We start from the raw sequence: 22259 nt of genomic DNA, 5'->3' as shown, positions 1-22259 counted from the left end.
ATCGAACCCGGTCCTTCCACATGACAGACAAGAAAACTACCACTGAACAATCAGTGCCCTTCCTTTAACAAAGTAAATGTACTCAGTTACCTTTTTTCTCTGATTATCAGATATAATCAAGGGTGTACAAAATGCAATAACAAACGTCTCAGCAAATACTTTTATGATGAGAAAAAAATGGGTTGAGGATATGAAGGGAAATTGCAGGGGGAAATGAAAATGAGGTATCTAAACAAGGAAGTAAATTACTTCTAAAGAAGTATTAGGTGTAGGTTATATTGGGTAATATTGGGTAATAGTTTTGTGATGATACTGACAGTGTTAAAGTGTCTAAAAAGCCAAATCATTAAGATGTTATATGTTTACTGCACTGACTGCAGTTGCTTAACTTAAAAAAAAGACAAATACATAATTTCAGACATAATCTCCCCACTTTTAAATACACGTTGTCTATCTTTGAACAAGCTTTCGTATTCCCTTTTTAAAAAAATGTTTTATGCTAAGTTGTCAGCCATGAATGCACCGCCGTCTTCACTTCTTCATTAGAAGTGAATCTTCGTCCTTGTAGGGTTTCTTTCAGGGGACGGTTTGATGAAAAAACAAAGTTGTAACATGTTGACAGCGTGGGCAGAAGTGTGAGGACGTGCATTGTCATGCAAGATCATAACGGATTTGGAGAGCAGTCCTCTGCGTTTAATCAAAAGTTTAGGCTTCAGCTCTTCAATAAGCATCTCACTGTAATGAGCACTGTTCATTGTTCCTGATGTTCTAATACTGGCGCTGAGAATCCCAGAAAACTGTTAGCATCAATTTTTTAGCTGATAGTTGACTTTTGAACGTTTTTTTAAGCAATTAAGAAAGTTACCATTCCATACTTTGCCATTTCATTTTATGTTTGTAGTAATAAATAAAAAAACTTTCACCTTTCTTAGAGTATCGTCTTTCTTTTCTTCATTCTTATCGTCTTATCGACAAGTATTGTCTGTCTTTATTAAACAAATCACTGCATGCTACTCTTCTTTTGTACAAATCACAAGTGAGGTGTCTATTTTGCGAACACTGCAGTTACTAATGAACTGATGTAACATGTTCACACCTACACAGCAGTGACTGAGGAGACAGTAGCCTTGAATAGAAAGTCCTGATAAGTACAAGTACAAGTACAAGTTCAATTACAGATAACAGGTTCAGTGAAATAGCTGATGATTTAAATGGCATACTTGTGAACTGTAAATGTTATTGGGCTTTTATATGATTCAGTATTGATGTTTTGTGGGCCAGGTATGAAGCACATCTCTATACAGGACACCTGACCCTGCTCTCAACAGGACTTTCGCAGTATGAGGATGAAGCCGACATCCCCATGTCCTCCACTCTGCCAATCATCATTCACATTTCTGATGGCAATGCCAGTGTGAAGAGCCACCGCACCTCTGACTCCCTGTTTGTGCTTCTCACTAACAATAATGTGTTCCAGTGAGTTTTATAGATCTCCACAAAGTTTATTCAACATAATAATTTTTTGTTCAGTTCACCTCAGGATGTGTTATTAAGTCAGTCTTAATCTCATGTCTGTAATCTTTTCCAGTTTCCGCATTCCAATCAATGGACAGAGGAGTGGAGAAGATGTAAGGAGTGAACGGGATGCCTGGGTTGAAGCTATTGACGTCTTATGTATGGACTGGAAAAGCAAATCTCAGTCTGAACATGTGTATGAAGAACTCAGAAGTTGTGCCAAGATTGCACAAAGCATGAACGAGTGTAGGACTAAAGAAGAGAGAGAACCAGAGGCTGACAGGATGCAGCAAAATAGTGGATCTGCTTTAGTTCAACCGATTCCAAGACCACGGGTATCCACTCCAAATGCACCTGTTCCGTTGCCAAGGGCCCCTCCGGTGCTTGAACCGGTGCCTGAGTTAAAGTTACCGTCCACACTAGTGAAAACTGCAGAGCCAGAACCAATACCACAACTTGCAGCTGTGATATCACCGATGTTCACTTCAGCACTAATTCCCTCTCCTCCTCTGCCACCTCCTCTGCCCAGGAAGACTATGACAAAAACGGTGACAGAGAGAACCAAGGCCTTTCACTGGGATATCATTATGCAAGACAAGGTATTGTATTTACAGAACTGTGCAAAAGCCATCTGTAAAGTGAAAAAGCCATATGTTACTAGAAGAAAAGGTCAATAGTAAAAATGTAAATCAGATATTTGGAGTGTAATCTGCATTAAGTCACCGAGGCAATTTCTCCCATTCATAATTGCGAGTGATTTTATCTGACTCTAATGTGGACGTGTCTGTCCTCTAAAACAGGACATAACAGCACATCTTTGCTCATACCATCTGGCTTACAACATGTCATATTAGTGTGAACACATTAATTTCAAGCACTGGATACAATTTTAACAACAATATTCTTGGAAGTTTGCTCTAGAGGATGACAAGCAGTTAGTTGGCTGTGTTTGTTGAGGTTTAGAAGAAGAAAGACAGCAAACCAAAAAGTTGCATAAATTTTGATCTGATCGTCCTCATTCATGGCACATGATCATGTATTGGAAATATATTTCGTCTAGGGCCACATTCAAAAGTGACTCGGGAGCGATCTGAGAAACATCAGCTTTGTGACATTCAGACAGCCATTAAAAAAAGAAAAACAAAAAAAAAAGATCTGTGTCATATGAGGGTTAAAAAATCTGAATTAAGTCACTTCAGGCTGGAAATGTGAACGTAGCAGTGGTCCCTTTCAGGATTTCACTGCTACAGGCTTTATAACAGCATGTTATGAAAATAACAATGACCCCATGAAGGTCCACACTACTTAACACTTATCCTCAATCCTATTCTGGTTTTGTCTAGGAGTTAACGACATGGATTCAAGATATTAAATATGCATTCTAACCTTTATTTTTTGCCCAATATTAAATTTGAACAATCAAATGACAGGATATTGATGCCACCCTTGGACAAGGATCATTTCAATTACTTTACTTTAATGAAGTCGAATTTAAGTTGAATTAAGTTGACATAAATGGCCTAGCAGACAAGCATGACATAATGTCTTTAAAGTAGCCTCTTTTTACAGGTTACCCATGTACGATCATGGTGACAAGGTGAAAAAGGCTTTTGTTGTTGGTACCCTGCAAGGAAACAAACGAGTGTACCAACATGTTCCAATGTATGCACATTTACTACCACTACCAGTATGCTCATTAGTGGTCCAGTCATAACCCTGCAATGCTTGCACCACAGCAATCAGACTTAGGCCATCGTTTGATTTGAATAGTTATGTCATTTTTGCAACATGTTGTTAGAAGCATCAAATCAACATCATACCAACGACATGCAGTCCACGCCATGCCATGCAACCTGACACCAACATTGTCCCAATGTCTATAACATTATCAAATAAAGATCACCACAGCGTTAAAGATCACCACAACCGTTTGTGTCAGGATGAACTAACCTAAGAGACCAGATGACTTAGCTTTAGCGATTAGCCCAATGTAGCGTGGATGGTGAACCCAAACGCGGAAGAAAGCGAGTAGGCAGGATAACCACGTGATTTAGTTTAAAGACTCTCACAAAAGGGGAGCAAGGGAAAAACACAAATTTAACCCGTGTCCTATAAACACACTCAATATCAGAAAGCAAAACACAAGAAAGTGAGTACTCACGAATCGTTGGACGGACAGCCAGAACCGACATGGGCCAAACTCAATGACTGAGCGTTGAATCGTGGTTTGTTTACTCCTCTTATACTTCCTTCCTGGTAAACCTGGTTCCGTTTTACTTCCGGGTCCTAGTGCTGGGCGCCGATTGAGTGTGCATGACAGTACTCCCCTGTCCAGGACTGCTCCCGAAGCGGGACCACCGTCGATGATCCGGGGAGGAGGAGCAGAGGGGGTGGGTGGATTCATTGGAGAGGTGGTAAAGTGTTTTAGTTGGGAGGTGTGGAAAACTGGATGGATCCGGAGAGGCGCAGGCAGCTGGAGCCGGTAGGTGACAGGATTTATCCGGTGGGTGATGCGGTATGGGCCGATGAACCTGGGAGGTAGCTTGCGTGATTCTGTGTGAAGATGGAGATTTTTTGTGGAAAGCCATACCTTGTCACCTACGTGGTACAATCGTCCCAGAGAGTGAATGACGAACAACCTCCAGTTTCTGCGGGTCCATGGCCACACCCTGGGACGAGATGACAAAACCCAGGAACGTGGTGGAGTGCTGGTGAAAGGCACATTTTTCCAACTTGCAGTACAGTAGGTGAGCGAGCAATCTCTTAAGAACCGCCCGGACGTGCTGGATATGTTCTTCGGTGGTGTGGAAGTATATAAGAATGTCATCCAAGTATACGAACACCCATCGGCCTAGCATGTCTCTCAGGACATCATTAATGAATTGTTGAAAGGCCGAGGGTGCATTACAGAGTCCAAAGGGGATGACCAGGCTCTCGTAATGTCCCGTGGGAGTGATGAAGGGCGTTTTCCACTCATCGCCCTCTCTGATGCGCACCAAGTTGTAGGCGCTCCGCTCTTCGTTTACAAAAACTGCAGCCAGGCCACGATAGGCAGGAGGGGTGGCGTTGGTGTCGACATCGGGGGCCTTGGACTCCGTGGAACACGTCCCAGCTTCGGCCCGTAGGCAAAGTTCAGTGCAGGTCGGTCCCCACTGGAGGATTCGATTTTTGGTCCATGAAATGAGAGGGTCGTGCTGCAGCAGCCAGGGGTATCTGAGGATGATGGGAGGTGAGGAGATGGGTGTAAGATGGAATTGAATTGGTTTATGGTGTTGGTCTATGATGAGAGTGATGGTTTGAGTCTGGTGGGTGATGGGGCTGGATGACAGGGGCCGACCGTTGACAGAAGTGATTTGCACTGGCTGGGATAACGCCTCGATTTTTACCCCCATTTCTCTGGCATAAGTTGAGTCGATGAACGCCGCACTTCTGACCCGTTTGTGGCCAAATTGGAGGATTACCTAAACAGTAAGGCGAGAGGTGGTGGTGTCAGTCGTGGTGGAGATCTGGAGGAAGCCCAGTGAGTCTCTCCTCAGGCTCACCGGGGCTGCGCATTTCCCGGACGGACAGGGCAGATCGGTCGGTGGTGTGCTGCGGACCCACTGTAGGCACACAGCCCCTCTCGACGCGCTCGCATTCTGCTGCGGTCAGGGAGGCGCGTCCTAATTGCGTGGGTTTCCCGGCTTCGGTGTCAAGCACGGCAGGAGTTGGAGATCCGACAGGTCCAGTAATAGCGGCGGTGAAAGTGGTCGGTGGTGGAGGTGCAGTACGGTGATAGGTGGGAGCAGGCGGCAGGGTCCTCAGGGCTGGCTTTGGACGAGAGAGGAGGCGCTGATTGATGCGGAGGGCCAGCTGGATTAATCCCTCCAGCGTGGCTGGAAGCTCTCGTCCGGCAAGCTCGTCTTTTATACGTGACAGCAGCCCCTCATAGTAGGATGTACGGAGCGCGATGTCTCCCCAAGATGTCTGTACGGCGAGGGTTCTAAACTCCGCGGTGTAGCGACTCACGGACAATCCACCTAGCCGCAGGTGATAAAGCTTGGTGTTGGTCTCCACCTTGCCCGCAGGGTGTTCGAAGGTAAGTCTGAGTTGGCGTGTGAATTTATTTGGGCGGTGTCCGAGTCTGATTTAAGAACTGCCGTGGCCCACTCTGCTGCCTGCCCAGATAGCAACGAGACGAGTAAAGCAATGCGCAGCTGAACGGTGAAGTATTTGATGGAATTAAACTCACCAGATTGAGCGCTCTTAAAAACACACTACACTTCCCGTCCGTGCCATTCCATTTCTCTGGTAATGAGAGAAAAACATCAGAAGAAGGGGCGCTGAAGAATTATGCGGCGCTGCGACTGCTGAGGCGGGAGGCCGGCTCGCCGCGCCAGCAACAGCTGCCTGGAGATCCGCGTTCACCTGCCTGAGCTCCGCAACCTCGCGGCGCAAAGCCGCGACATCTTGGACGCTCTGGCGTAGAGTAGCGATCTCCCCGGATAGCTTATTAATTAGCTTGGCATGCTGGTCAACCACGTCGCAGAGATGCGCATAATCAGCAGGGTTCACCGCGTTAGGCTCAGTCATTCTGTCAGGATGAACTAACCTAGGAGACCAGATGACTTAGCTTTAGCGATTAGCCCAATGTAGCATGGATGGTGAACCCAAACGCGGAAGAAAGCGGGTAGGCAGGATAACCACGCGATTTAGTTTAAGGACTCTCACAAAAGGGGAGCAATGGAAAAACACAAATTTAACCCGCGTCCTATAAACACACACTCAATTTCAGAAAGCAGAACCCAAGAAAGTGAGTACTCACGAATCGGTGGACGAACAGCCAGAACCGACATGGGCCAAACTCAATGACTGAGCGTTAAATCGTAGTTTGTTTACTCCTCTTATACTTCCTGGTTCGGGACCGCTTTACTTCCGGGTCCTAGTGCCGGGCGCCAATTGAGTGTGCATGACAGTTTGACATTTCTGACGTGACTTTACTAACTCTAAAAGTGAATGACGATCCATTTGTACTGTGGAACTTTTGTGTGTTGCACTTTCTTCTGCTTTACATAGATGGTTTTAGTGATGTTTTCATCTTGAAACATGACCTGTGAATTTGTCTAAAAGTTTGAAATGGATTTTTCTGCTTGTCACACTTACAGTCTATAGAAGACTAGTACTGTCTGTTTCTTTAGATACACAAGCAACAGAATATAGAGTGAAAACATAAATATAGTGTTACACTGTAGAGTCAATGCAAGAATACATTCATTTCGTATAGATTTGGAGTTACAATTAATCATAGTCCTGATTACACACTGGGCCATTTCTGTTGAACGGAACACCCTGGCTGAATGCTTTGTATTTTCCCCGAGCTCATATATTCAAGGCAGAGTCTGTGAACTGTGATTTGGATCGTTTGCGCCCATGGTTTATTTATTGCAGGTTCCTGTAGGGAAAATGAAAATATTGACTAGTTTTGCTGCTTTTACAGATTGCGAAGACATTGTGGGCACGGGGAAGTCTTCGAGAAATTAAAATCGACACACCTCGTCTGTATGAGCAATTCGGAGTCAAAGACCTGGGGCACTTTTCGAACACAGAGACCAGTAATCACGTCGAAATCCTGCTGAGTGCAAAAATCGCACACAACTTCAGTGAGTATTGGTGATACCATAAAAAAATACCTTATAACATTGTTATGTTGGGTTAAGCCATACATTTAAATAAGAGATGCGGCGATATAATATATACTAAATGTAAATGAATGTAAAGACATCATAAAATTATTGAATGCAGACATATTAAGTGACTGTACAAATAAATTAAATGACATGATTAAAATGTTCCATTCAAACAAGATGAAAAACTGTAGAAAACTGTAGAAGAGGATTAGGGCAACCATGAACAATTAATTTGAGATTTGACTTTGGGGTAAAAATCCAGATTAAATTCAGTTTAAAGAGTTTAAAGTCAGAATTCTAAAAATAAAATTAGAATAAATAAATAAATAATTAGAATTGTGAGAAATTATTTTTAAAATTTTATAAATAATATGTTGAAATGTTTACTGTTTTTGTGGATTTAAAACCTGAACTCTGAAGTCTCTAACCATGTCAGATATTACAGAAAAACACTCAGCTGTTTTAATTTATAAATTTATATATAAACCGGTAAGTGGTTTCTATTTATTTATTTGGATTTTTCCCCAGTTTTCTCCCTAATTTACTCGTGTCCAATTCCTCCCTGTCACTAGGGGGCGCTCCGCATTAAGCTACTACTAACTCACAGTTGGGAGGGCAGAAAACTATCACGTGTTTCCTCTGAACCACGTGAAGCCAGCTGACTGCATCTTTTCGAAACTGCTTGCTCACACACCGTTGGGGGCGGCGTAATACACTCGGAGGACAGCGCTATCCGCTCCTCCGGCTTGCGTGAGCTCACAGACGCCCCTGATTGGCTGTAGAGCCGTGATTAATGTGGGAACGCTAAGTACCTCTCATCCTTCCCCTGTGAGAGAGCTCGGCCAATCAGCTCTCTCTAGACCTCCGGCTGTGAGAGGTTACACATCAGCCGGGAATCGAACTCGCGATTTCCGAATGAAAGGACGAGCATTAGTGTGGTTTTCTTTAACATTAAAGCTTAAGATTAACTCATAGCTCATTCATTTAATTTCATTTGCTGCTAATTTTAATAAAGAGTGACAATGATTCAGTTGAAAGAATATCCTTGCATAACACTTCAAATATAATTTCAAGTAGCCACACTGAGGCTTGGTCTTTAATTTAGGTATACATAATCTTCACAATTGATTAGTTCTAATGCCAGGGAATTGAGGATGGCCTGCATTGTGTTGTTGGGGTTTGGTGAGAGAACTTGACTATGGAGTGAGTGTTTGTGTATCTTGCACAAGCAATCAAGGTAGATGGTTTATTGATTTCCCTTGGAAGGATTAAGGCAACATGAACAGCAAATCAGGCCATTAAAACCCAACAGCGGATCACCTAAGGATAACGTCACATCTCACAAAACTCTACTCTGATAACTTTTCAACATATTGTTAAACAAGACAGATAAAGACAGGCTTGGAGAGGAAGTCAATAGTTTTTTTTTTTTTTTTTCAAAAGGTAAACCTTTGTCAAGCTTTTTCTTTCATCGGGGTGAAACCTTTTCTGGTATAGCTGGTTTGTAATCAGCATAAAAGTGAATTGTGTGCACCCGCTTGAATAATTATTTCACACACGGCTGATCTTGATATTTGAGGTTGGATATTTCTCAAAGCTCTAAAATTTTCTGATGCAATCCCTTAAATTATTTAAGTTTATGGTTGTAAAGATTGCTTAAAAAACCCCTGACTTCTCTATGCCTTGCAGACAGCAGATTTTACAATTGCCACCAGATGGCATCATATCAGCAATGACTGACAGTGTGACGCTGAACAATATTGCAATGTTAGAAAAAAAGAAGGTTACCTCTGTGGTTTCAAATGATTACATTTTATGGATTCAGGCTGATGGCACTGCAAGAAATACACCGGTATCTTTGGAAAAGGGGCAAATATTAGAGCAGAAATCTTTTCCCTTTGTGAATTTGTGAATGAGTCACCTCCTTCGATCACTCTTAGATGATGGATTGAAGATGTCATTGTATATGCTACTTCGCCATCTCTGTGCTTCTAGCAATTTTGTTTAGGAAACCCAGAAAGAAGCTTATTGCCGGATAAAGCGGGGTTGTGACTGTTGTTATTGAACTAAGACAACATGGAGCTTCTGCTATCAAACACTTCACTGAGTGGGATGACAGGCATTGTCTGCTCTTTTCTTGCATCCCTGCGCTGAGCTATGATGTCTGAGTTAAAACAATATACGAGTCGACGCAAAACCTTAAATTCGCTTCCAGCCAGGATGTACATCACTTAGTAGTCCCAGTCCTAATGTACTGAACATTACTACGACCAGTATGAATATTCTACGCACACTTTTACTTTGTCAATAAACCTTTTATGCACTTTAAACAGCAATATGCCCATTTTCATTTTATTTATCTTCCTCTCAAATAGCTTATAAAAATGCGTACAGCCGTGCTTCTTAGAATTTACTAAGCGCTACCAACCATTAGACTATGACCTATCAAATTTCATGATCATTTCGACAAAGACATAAAATGGGAATTATTTAGTAGTAGCTTAAAACCAGCATTTTTTGTACGAAAGCCTTTTTCTGCATGACAGTTAACCAAAAAGCAATAATGTTATCACACTTCTCTGCAGTGAGAGAACTGATGTCAGTTGTTCTTATGCCGATATAGACAACAACAATGGAGGAGTACATTTATTCAGTCATTCATTCATTCCACAATGTTCACATTCTCTGGGCATGAATCAGGGGATACACGTTGGCTGGAAGGCAAGTCCATTACAGGGCACCTTGCACATGCATTCACACATGCATTCACACCTTGCGGCATTATATACAATCCAACTAATGACATGTTGTTCTGGAATTCTGAGAATCTGGGGTGACCACACATGATTGCATTGAAAAACAGGTGAAACTCCACACAGAGTTAATCTTCGAATGCTTTAAGTTTGAAAAACTATGAAAAACAATATATGCTAAAGATTTAGAGCATATTTTATATGTACAGTACTGTGCAAAAGTCTTGAGTAACATCTCATTAGAAGAAGTGCCTTTGGCACCCCTACTATTATTATTGCAATTATTTCTTTTAAGGAATTGGTTTTCCCAGAATAACCTTGGTGTCGCTTCGGAGCAGGTGTCTGTATCCCCTTAACTATTTGCATACACCCCTACAAACCATATATCAAAATGTTCAGCTTGATCTTCAGATTACTCGTGATATATGCACTTGGGGTCTAAAATGCCCTTTTTTTTTTTTTTTTTTTTTTTTAAGTCATTAAAGTCATTTTGTTTGCAGTGCAAAACCTCACCTCCTGGAGCCGCAGCTCGCTCATTCGGGGTCCGATCAAAAAGCTTGAAAAACATCACGTTGATCAAACATGATTAACCCTTTAAAAATAAAAAGCACAGAACTTGCTCCAAAATTCTTTATTCTAGTCTGTGAGAGTCTTGAGTGTACACAGACTGATTCCCTCTAAAACTACCTTCATATTTTTCTTGCTGATGCAGGCTCAATTTTGCACAAACCTCCACAAAACTTAGATCAAAACAGAGAGAAGGGCCTGGAGAAGACTGGTCAAACTGTTTGGGAGCAATCAAGCATTGTTTGGGAACTGACAAATACCAGATTTTGGATGCATTATTTACTCTGACTGATTTTCAGCAAAAAAAAATTCCTTCGAACCTCTTTGGAAAAATTGCCATCCTGCGCTCAGTTTTTGAAATACCGAAATAATAGTTGATTGCCTTCTTTCTCAAAAAGTGCTAGAACCAAAGCTTTATGATTTCTCTGATATAAGTAAAAGAAGCACAGGAATGCCGTTTGCTTTGCAGTTTATGCTTGATATATTCTCTGTGCTTGTGAGATTTACGTGCAGGGGGAGGGGAAGATGCAGCAAGTGGCCCAAGACATGCTCGCCTTGACTTACACACACACACACACACATGCATTTTAATGTATTATTCAAAAATACAATTCTCTCAATTCTCTCATTTTCAGTCCAGTCCGTGTACCTGAGCAGTTTCAAAGTGTTGACCTATGAATCATTCACGCATAAACAAAAAACATCTAACTTAAGGCATGAACCAGTGAGAAACAGATGCAGACGATGACAGATGATCAGGCCGGAGTTTAGTATACTGGTGATGCTGAATGCTGGGTGGTTGGGACAGACGAGAGGGAAATGAGGTTGCTGCTGTGGTTGTTGCTTAACTAAATTGTATCTTTACACACTTCGCAGCCTGTCAAGGTAAAATATTTGTTACCATTTCTTTAACCTATATAATTGAACTGAGTTTCATTTAGTATGAAGAAATAAGTGGTGGCTTAAGAATATCACACAGTACAGTGTGTCATTGTAAAGAATTTATGAGAGCAAAAATGCATGCATGTATCGGCACTCCAGCATCTGTTCACATTAAAAGAAAGTTTGGAGTAAACATTTTTTTTCCCATATTTTTTCAGACAAAACAAACTAAATGATTGTAAAAATCAATCATAAAGTACAGGTGGAGTAGATAGCAATTAGGTTCAAAACACTGCAGTATTTTTGTGCTATGCATGAAGAAATGTCTAGTGTGCCCTTTAGCACGTCAAACAGAAGGCTAACCTCAGACATGTCCATAAGAGTGAGAGAATACATGAACTGCAAGTGTCTTAACACTATCCTGGCAGAAAAAATATGTCAGTGCACAGAGCACAAATAGAAGATGAACATGAAAAATGCATGACACTTTCACTGACCTGTTTGTTGGCCTCCGACACAGATTATCCCTGGGGCACAGCTATTGGAAGGAGAAACGTCCGAAGAAGGAATCATAAACGTAAAAATATATGTTTACCAATAGTAGCAAAAGATTTTAGCCAAGTATGGAGTGATTTACATCATCCATAGAGCATTTAAGGAGTGTTTTTTAAAGTAATTACTTATTACTAGGGTTATTCATAGTATTTATTTAAAAGTAATTCATGCCTCATTATCACAGGACTCCTTTTATTGTATGCTTTTTACATACGATAAAGCTTAATGTTTTGAATATGTTACATGATGGCAATGCATTAATTTCATGCACAAGAACCTTAAAAAGGAAAAAAAAAATATATAACACAAATTGTAGCAGTGATCTCTCAAAGAAAATTGCCAGTTTATTGATGGTTAATGCGCATATTTTAGATTTATAACCTAGTTGTTGTTAAACAAGCATGATCCTGCCACGGCTTTTCCTTTCGTTCTGACCGCAGCTTCGACACAGAATTAGTAAGAGAACTACTGAATGACAAATCAAGCATGTTAATAAACAATAATATGTTTGTCCTTGCATTAATAGGGTGCTAGCTTGCATTCAAATAGAAGCTGTCATCCATTTATAATTCTGTTGAAGGCAACATATTAAGGCTTTAATATAAACAAGGACAAACTCTATCGGGGGGTTCTCATTATTTCATACTTAAACTGCTCATTTACATTGGACTGAGGTATGTACTGTAGGTAGTTCCATGTTTCAACACTGATGGCAATGTGAAGAACATACAGATATAGAATGATCATGGTTTAGTCACTTTTTTATTTCTTCTGGATTGTTCGTTTCTCTCTGAGGTCCTTTTTTTAAAGATGCTATATAGAGTAAGTTTAATGAGAAATAATATATTATTGTAGGTAGTTAGATGCTGCGACTTATTCCTTGTTTTTTTTGTTCTACCTGGAATTCTTAAGTTATATGTTTGTTATATAAGTATTCCCTATAAAAGCTTACCTTCTAAGCTTCAAGCTTAAAGTAGCTCTATGAATAATTGGAGGCCCATCAGGGTGGCTTTCTTTTGAACTATTGGTGTTTCCTGTGGGCTCGTTTCCTTGCCAAGCATAAATAACAAAATGGTCACCTTGGTACACCACACAGGGAGTGGATAAAAAGGCTCAGCTATATCAGCTTTGGTTATTCTTGTCAACCTGAATTATTAAGGTGACCTGCTGGTCCTCCATTTGCAGAACAATGGTTGCTTACAGATTTCTTACATACCAGACTGCGAGGGCGATTTACTTTGGAACTAATCTTGACTCAATCTTATGAAAAAAATGTTATCAAAGTTGCCACAAGGGTTCTTGACATGTCCTGATTATATACCCTTGAGACAAAAATACTAACTATTAATGATGATACCATGTTAAAGATATAAGAATCACTTGAGACTTGAGACACAAAAAGTCTGATTTAGTCCTTTATGGAGGAGGATTATTGCTCAAGATCCTGACATTAATCTCTACTGAGGATGAGAATTACTAGGTATAGATGCTCAGTAAAAATACTAGGTGCTATATCTAATTTAAAGGGAAAGACAATGAGCTTGTAGATTATACTCATGTAAGTTAAAGGAACTTCCTGTGTCATCTTAAGAAAACATTTAGTATTCTAAATCTCTAATTCTAAGTCTCTAATTTTTGTAAAAAATACACACACACACACACACACATATATATATATATATATATATATATATATATATATATATATATATATATATAATTATTATTATTTTTTTTTAGCTGCATTCCCTAAAACTAGTACTGGTCTGGTAACTCTGTGGGACTAAACCCTGTTTTTTTTATACAGTTGTTGATATTGAAACTGCAAATGATACCCTGTGGACAGTGTTCTCAGCAGCCATTGACGTCATGTTTTCAACCTCTAGTATTTTTCTTTGACTAGGAAAAAAACAGCCATCAATTTCTTGCATATTTTTTTTAAATAATGTCAGGCACTTTGGGTGAAATGTATGCTAAAAACCTAATCATGCCCTGATCTGGCATAAAACCATTTTTGTGTTCTGGCCAGCCTCAGTGGCCCAAACAAAGCACATGTTGCATCTTGTTTAACTCTCTTCCATCCACAATCCCTTGTGTTTAGTTTGATTTCTAACTTTGCAAGGATATTTTGGCTATAGACAATGGTGTTAGAAGCTCCTCTCTGCCTAAAGTGTTTAGTTACTTTTTAGACAGAAGGAAGCAATCCTCTAGTGTCTTCTGAAGCTGTCTGCCAAGCACCTGCTCAGGTACCAGGTGGTGCACAGTATTTTAGCCAGGCAACAGCAATAGTGTTTGAGCCAGCCACACTTACCCTTTCACTTACATTAACATTCCCAGGAATCTACCATACTCCACTGCTACAGCTCCCACTGAATCCCATGTTATAGGCATTATTTTATTTTATTTAGATTAAATGAAAGAAATCCAGATTACATAGAGGATGATCTGATGAAAGACTTTTAACTATCCCTGCAAAGGTGGTCCTCCAGCTTAAAGAAGCATAAACAGCCACTAAGGGTACATTAGGCTCTTGTTTTGTATGCAAGCCAGGTGTACTAAGCTTCTTCAATCTCTGTACTCCTTTACAGTATGTCTTTACAGTGCTGCTACTAGCGTTTCAATTATGTTATGCCTGTTGTCTCCTTTACTCTTCAATTCAGTATGGTAAAGGCACTAACTCTTCATGTTCCAGGGGACTGAACATTAGCCGTTTCTGTTCCTGCTGTGACACAAAGGAACCTTTTCCTTTCTAAAGGGCTCAGCTGCTATGTCTGCTCTATGCCCCTGTGTCTGCTCTGGCACAGCTGCAGAGCAGAGTAATGAAAAGTCAGCAGTGGTCACCAAGCCAATGATCTTCATGCATCACTATCCGCATTATGTTGCACCTACTGCAAGACTCTTTAGGTGCTTGTTAATCACTATCTTGTTTGTAGTCCAACTCCAGTGAAGCCTGGCAGAACATACACCTCACTGTCCTGTCCATTCAGGCCACATGCGTGTTCTAATGGCATAGTCAGTGGATACAAGTAAAACACTGATCCACGGCTTAGCTAAAAGACAGTTCCACTTTAATTCAACACTATTTTGTTGACAACCTTTGGCTTTGATTATGATGTCCATTTGCCATGGCATTGTTTCAAGAACCTTATGCAAGGTCACAATATTTTTTTCCATCCAGAGATGCTCCATTTTGGTGGCTCTTTCACAGATGATGGAAAAGTCAAACTACTTAGTCAAGTCTCCTTCAGCATAATCCAATCTCACTAACAAGTGGATATCTTATGACCATATACTAGAGCTGTTTAGCTTCAATCCTGTGCATTCTCATTGCATTGTGCACGGGAGAAATGTTCTTATGCTTTGCTATTAAACACAGCAGTGATTGTCTTTGCTAGTTTTCTTATGAAGCAGTTTTTCACCAATTATTTAAGTGACCTCCGGTCATGGTTATCCATGATTTTTTCCAACCAAATTTCTTACACAGACTATTCTTCCAAGTTTAAACAATGCGTTACAGGGTTCTAAACTCAATTCCAGTATTTTTCAGCAATCTCCTTAGTTGTTTTCTTTGCTTGATGTAGTCCAAATAATTAAACTCTTCTGAAACTCTTCTCACAGTGACATCTTTTTCATGACCATGAGATACGTCATTTAAAATTTCTTGTCTAAGGAATGAAATGCTACTTACTGCACGAGTTAAAAGAATGGTCAAACATATTAATCACTACAGTGATTATCCAATCAAAGGCTCTTAATTATTTGCTAATTTAAATGCAAATGGCAGTTTTTTGGCCAGGCAGGGTATGTTAAATGCTAGAATTAACCTCATGCGGGTTGTATCAGTGAATGACTTTGCTTTAAGTGGTTGATTCATTGTGTTTAAAACCACTTCCTTAACTCCTTGGCAAAATACAAAAAATAGTGGCATAATCCTTTTATAGGTCATGGTTACAATGCTGCAAAATATATCATTGTATGTAAAAATATTTTAATACTGAAGTGAATGTGTTTACTGTTTCATTTTATAGGATCACAACAAAGAAAATATTAAATTCATAAACCAATTTTGAGACATAATTAACAATTTTAATCCTGAATAAATAGTTCTGCTTATTTCTAGAAATTAATGTTTAAAATTAGCAAAATAATAAACCAATTGAACAAGAAAAATAGTTATAAATGGTAAATTATCTCACCCACTTTCTCACTCATTGTCTATACCGCTTTTTCCTGTATTCAGGGTCGCGGGGGGCCTGGAGCCTATCCCAGGAGACTTAGGCATGAGGCATGCTACATCCTGCACAGGGTGCCAATCCATTGCAGTGCACATACACATACACACACTCACACATTACGGGCAATTTGGGAACACCAATTAGCTTAATCTGCATCTCTTTAGACTGTGGGAAAAAAACCTGAGTACCCGGAGGAAACCAAACACGGGGAGAACATGTAAACTTCATGCATACAGAGATGGAAATTGACCCTGGCTGGGAATTGAACTCGGACTCTGGAGGTGCAAGGCTACAGTGCTAACCACTACACCACTGTGCCGCCTATAAATAATAAAATATGTAGAATAAAATTTGTCAAGAAAGAAGACTAGGACTAAGAATCGTTGTTGCTGGGATACTATGAAAACAATCATATTTAATGACATGCACATTAATTCAAGGGGGACTCAAGTTAAACTGGGACATTTGATTGTGCAGAATAACAGAACACAGTTACGAGAGTAAAAACTCCCTTGATTTCTCTATATAATCTCCTACTACACAAATTTGCATATCACTATGCAGGTTGGATATACTTAAGGTAGAAAATTTTGGTTCACATTTGAAACGCTGGCCGTAGGAATTTCTTGAAAGGGTCAAACACGTGGAAATGGCTTGAAGCAAGACCAATTAAGACACATCTACACATCTATACATCTACACTATAGATGTGGCAATAACTCCCAGTCATGTAATGTGCAAGTGGCGTTAATGAATGATTGTGTATACAGTTCCCATAGACAGAAGTGTCTCTTCCACAAGTTTCCACTTATTAAATGTTTACCCTGGTACGATCTACATTTTGCACTAATGTTTTACTGTGGTTAAGAGTCTCGTCACCATAGTACGTGGTCACTACAGTATGTAGATGAAAGTTAATAGAAGTAGATAACACTTTTGTTCAGAAATTTATCTTTAAGTATTTGTCTCTGTAGCATGCTTTATTATATACAGTTATTCAAGTTATTTTAATGAAAAATGAACATTCATTCTTTAATAATAACTTTCTCTCAAATAAATATTCTCTCCATATCCTATTTGCATGCTTCCATGAGGCATGATTTTGAGATGACTCACATGTAAAATCTCTGTCATCCATCAACAATGAAACATTTGGTAGCGCTTTCCAGAGATAAGCGGTGGTTATGCTTCCCAATCAAGGCTTCAGATCAGTTTGCTTTCATGGTTTTGACAAGGTTGCAACCAGTAATTTGCAGATAGATTTGCACTACATAATAAACATTTTTTTCTTCTTCTTTTAAATGTAACTTTCCTCATATGTCCATTACTTATGTAGTTTGTAGCCCAATAGATAAAGGTTACCAATAATTTTGACATATAGAGGTCACTTGGGAATTTAAAGCTTTTTTGAAGCTGAAAAAGCATTTTTAAGGTAGCACAGAGTTCTGGTGGTAATGCAGCAGCTGAGTCATGAACAGAAAACATGAAAAGTTCTCAGAAGTGAAGAAGTGCAATCACACGTTCAGGAAGTAAATGGTGTATAATTTTCCTTTGAACAAAAGAATTGCATAAAAGGCCAAGATCAACCCCCCAAGGAGGGAATTATGCGTTAGCGCTTCGGCAAAGGATTTAGAAATCCCTTAGCATAAGTGTGGCTCCTTCAGATTGTGTAAATAAAACACTTTTCTGTTCTCTGACAATAGCAAAAGTCTTCTTCATTTCCTGGCGTTAGACATGTTAGGTGAATCCCATAGCACTGTACTACTTTCTTAACTGCCATAAGTGAAAGTGAATTCAGGGTGAATAGGGAATCAGGGTTCTTTATCACTGGCCATCAGTTTGTTGCTGAGTGACACCTCTGCCAATTTGATTTAGCAGTTTTATACAAATGCAAGATGATAATTTTTTTTTTAATTCACCGGCCCTGATCGAGTTCTTTGATGCACTTTTACTGTAGCAAGAAAACACATCTGATAATTTTATGTCATCTTAAACAACACTTTGTCTTTATAGTAATTGTTTGTGCTGCTAATGCGCAATTGTTTGTAACTGCTAATGCAAGCTAATTCGCTTCTATCACCAGGGTGAACCCCCCAAACCCTTTCTTGATCCTGATCGAGGGCACCACTTGGGATGTGGAACAACGGATTGTACTCTTTAGTGCACAATCTTTTTCGATTTAACATTATTTGGGATTCAACACTGGAACCTGAAAATTAGTTGATATTCTAAAGCAAAATAGAGTAAATTATAAAGTAAATCTCGTAAGTTTCTAAGGACTGTCCACCACCTACATGGTTTATTCTCCTCACCTTTTATGTTTTTGCACACAGAACATCAATTCCTCACCTTTCCAGCTACATACTGTAGTACCAGTAAGAATTTAAAACTACTTTCACCACTGTACCAGCTCTGACACTTGCGGTTAGTTAGTTCCGCTAGTTTGCAGATGGATATCATCTGCAATCATCTTTGTTCTGAAGAAATACAAAATCAAAGGACTTAATGACTACAGACTTGACTAACATCTGTGGTCATGGAATCATTTAAAAGACTGGTATTGGCTTATCAGAAGGACATTACTGAACCCTTACAGAAAACCCCTTATATAGCTTATAGAGCAAACAAGTCTGTTGACTGCACTTCATGCTGCAACATCTGGACAAATTAGGGACTTAAAATAATTCGGACTGCTGAAAGTATTTATCACTGTTCCCCTGCCCACACTTCAGGAACTGTATCCAGAGTGACAAAAAGGGCTCCGAAAATCACTTTGGACCCCTCACGTCCAACCAATTTTCTCCTTGAACTTTTGTCATCTGGTCGGTGCTACAGAGCTCTAAACACCCGGACAGCTAGACACAAGAACAGTTTATTCCCCCAGGCAATCGAGCTCATGAACAGTTAAATGTTGCTGTATGCAATAAAAATATGTGCAATAATATTGTGTGTAATACTGTGCAAAACCACTGATATTTATTTGATAATTTTTTTTTTTTGTGTGTGTGTGTGTTTGTTGTTGTTGTCTTTCCTGGAAGCTTCTGTCACTAAAACAATTAAATTGTTTTTTTTTTCCTGATTCTAATTCTGATTTCAACATGTATTCGTAGCGCAAAATAACTAATTAAGTTAAAAAATTAATAAAAAATGAACCAAATGAACAAATATATATCATAATCTATTGATAATAAATGGTGTTTGTGCTGTTATGTTAAATATCAGCATGACTGTGATATCATTTCTTGGCCGTGCTGATATTGGGTACAACAGCACTTCCTCTCGTGTGATATACAGTACTGTACTGTATGTTTGTTGTCTTCTAAATTTCTCGAGCAGTTCTGCATGATTTGATTTCTCATTGAATAATAAAATATGAGCACTAAATTAGATATACATTTTAAGCTACAAATTTAACCTTTATAGAATGTGTGTAAAAATATATGCTTTAAAATCTCCATGTGAGAAAGAGTCGGTGTATACAGTACAATCTGTTTTTGTTAATCTGGTTGTGCTTTCCAGTTGACTGACCCAGCCTCGTCCTTGCTCAACTCAGTGAATTAAATAAAAAGAAAAAAAACCTTGATTAGACTTCATGCTCAGGCTGGATTAAAAGCAAATTTGTTTCTTGTTTAGTAACCTCTGCATTCGAAATCAGGAGCAATAGAGGTGTACGCTGCCTTTCTTGACAGTACCCTTGAACCTGGTGTGCTGTTGAGGCAAAGCCTTAATGTTTTGTTGTAATGAGTAGTTTGCTTCATTTATTTGAATGGTGCTGCAGCTCGGAATATTCATGACCCGTCTAAAGCTTTCGTATACGCTGAGCCAAGGTTATTAGGTAAAACAAAATTCTCATCAATTCAGATTCGTTGTAATGTAAATCAGCTTGCAGGTAGACCTGTAAAACTTGTATGCAGAGGTAATTATGCTTGGGGCTTTTTTGCCTTCCAAATGCATCTGGAGATTTTTCATCATGGCTAGGAAGATTTCCATCTTGTCAGTAGGAAGGCTTTCAGTGTGTGTGTGTTTTATGTGCATGTTCAAGTATGAATTAATGAATGAGTGAGTGCGTGTTTGTGTGTGTGTGTGTGAGGGAGACAAAAACAACTTGTTTTTTCTTCCATTCTTTTCACAGACATTTTCCTCAAAAGTTTCCCAGTGCAGCCTAAAGAGCTCAAGGACAAATTGTTCATTGTTGATGAAGGAGAAGGAGGCCTCTCTGATGAACACATTGCTTCTCTCAGGAGGTATGAAAACATCAATGAAAAAAGCCACAATGCAAATCTATCACTGCTGACAGTATATGTGCATTTAGATATATAATAATTCTTGTGAATGCTTGTGAACAGAACCCCACCGGTGATTTGTATTTTCATTTCTTACCTGCTGAAAAAGCCCACTTCAGCATCAATTTGAAGTAAAACAGAATGGAAAAATAGTGAAATATAATCATCTACATTGTATATAAATGAAATCAATTTCAATGTACACTAGTCATCTCTAAAAGCAAAATTTAACCTTGACATTTTGGACATGACAAACATATCTGTCTAGACAGTTTGAAAGAAACTTTAGGAAAATGATAGCTCAGGTATACCTGACAAGTGAGTATTACAATGTGTTTTTAACCAGAGATGTTAATGACTCATTGTTAATAGATTAAATGCTGGTAATTAAAATTGGATTGTAAAGGTGGATTGTAATTCCACATTAGCGTAGCTGTTCTTACTAGCCAGGTAAGACAATTTAAACAACAAAAAATATATACATATGTGGAGGTCAGTGAATTAAGCATCTGATTATTAATGATCAATCAATTATTCATTGTCAATATGTTCGAGTATTGTTTATGAAAAAAGTGCAAAATACAACCGTAATTTTGACTTTATAATTAACTTTAAAGAACATTTTACAGTCCAACAAATGTAACCAATAGATAGAATCAGTCTTCTAAAGAACACATCCGTTTAAAAATGTGATAGTCTTAGACTTGCAAGGGACCTTAATGAAACCAAAAGAGGCCAAGTCACTGGTAGTTTATGTCAGAGGAAAAAATGTAATGCAAGCAGGAGTCTTTCTCTAACGCTAATAATAAAGAGCATATGCTGAAACCTTTTATCAGAGTGTCTCAATTATGAAACTTTTATTAGCTGGTATTTGAAAAGACAGAGACTATTAAGTAAGCTGGAAGCTGGAATAAATGCTTTCTCTGCTTGGTTGATTTTCATTTTTCAAGAAACATCTTCAGAAATGTCTACTGGATTTACCTGCTGGAAAGAAGGGGCACTCTAAAGTACAGGCAGCGCTATTTAAATCCCAACATGTTGTATATTGGCATGAAGCTTTGCGTGGGCGTCAGAAAGACAATCCGTATAGATGTGTGCACAACAAGGGCTGCAATATTAATGAATGTTGACTGAAGAGTTTCCACTGCTCAGGGTGGGCGTGTCCCATGGCTCATGAAATAATTAGATTTTTGGTTTGGATTTGAGACGCAAAATAGCTGTGAAACTGAAAGGACCAAGTTTACTTCGGGTGTAAAGTTAGGTGTCAACATCAATAGTAGGTGAATGATTAATCCAAAATTACTGCAAGCTGACCAGGACCATCATTATGCTGTTTTTCTGACTGCTGAAAAATATGGAAAAAACAGAACTAAACAGAAAGTAGTAGAAATGTAAATATAAATAAGTTTTGCAGTATTATCTTACTTACAAGCCCACACAGTTCTGATTTACATTTAGAAAATATCCGTACATTTTCTTGACTTCGTGGACTTAAAGAAAAGCCATCTCACATCTCTTAATCTCGGTTTACTCTCAGTGTGCAGGTTCGCATTCTGCATCGGCCCTTAGGTGTGAATCCAAGGTGCGTCCTCGGGCTTACATCCAGTTTTCTCCTGGAATAACCTTGTCGGTGAAGTCCCCTACTTTTTTGATTGGTGGTGATGACCCCATAGGCCATGTTGAGAAATAGCTAGTTTAGAATAAAAATTTAATTAATTATATTGCAACTTATGCATGCTTGCAAGTTGAACACAAACACAAATACATGTTTCCAGTTAGCTGTTATTCTTTTTAGAGGTGCTG

General features: G+C 39.2%; 1 protein-coding gene across 1 annotated transcript in view; it reads left to right on the top strand.

Moving 5' to 3' along the window:
• LOC128510026 (uncharacterized) overlaps positions 1–22259 on the top strand; it is a 47807-nt gene that overhangs the window by 5442 nt on the left and 20106 nt on the right. Inside the window, exons 6-9 of the mRNA XM_053481966.1 lie at positions 1282–1476; positions 1589–2114; positions 6992–7154; positions 20306–20417. Of these exons, the coding sequence (XP_053337941.1) occupies positions 1282–1476; positions 1589–2114; positions 6992–7154; positions 20306–20417 (996 nt within the window). The remainder of the gene's footprint in view (positions 1–1281; positions 1477–1588; positions 2115–6991; positions 7155–20305; positions 20418–22259) is intronic.

This window comes from Clarias gariepinus, chromosome 22, assembly GCF_024256425.1.
Source record: "Clarias gariepinus isolate MV-2021 ecotype Netherlands chromosome 22, CGAR_prim_01v2, whole genome shotgun sequence".
NCBI lineage: Eukaryota > Metazoa > Chordata > Actinopteri > Siluriformes > Clariidae > Clarias > Clarias gariepinus.
This window is presented reverse-complemented; position numbering and strand designations above follow the sequence as displayed.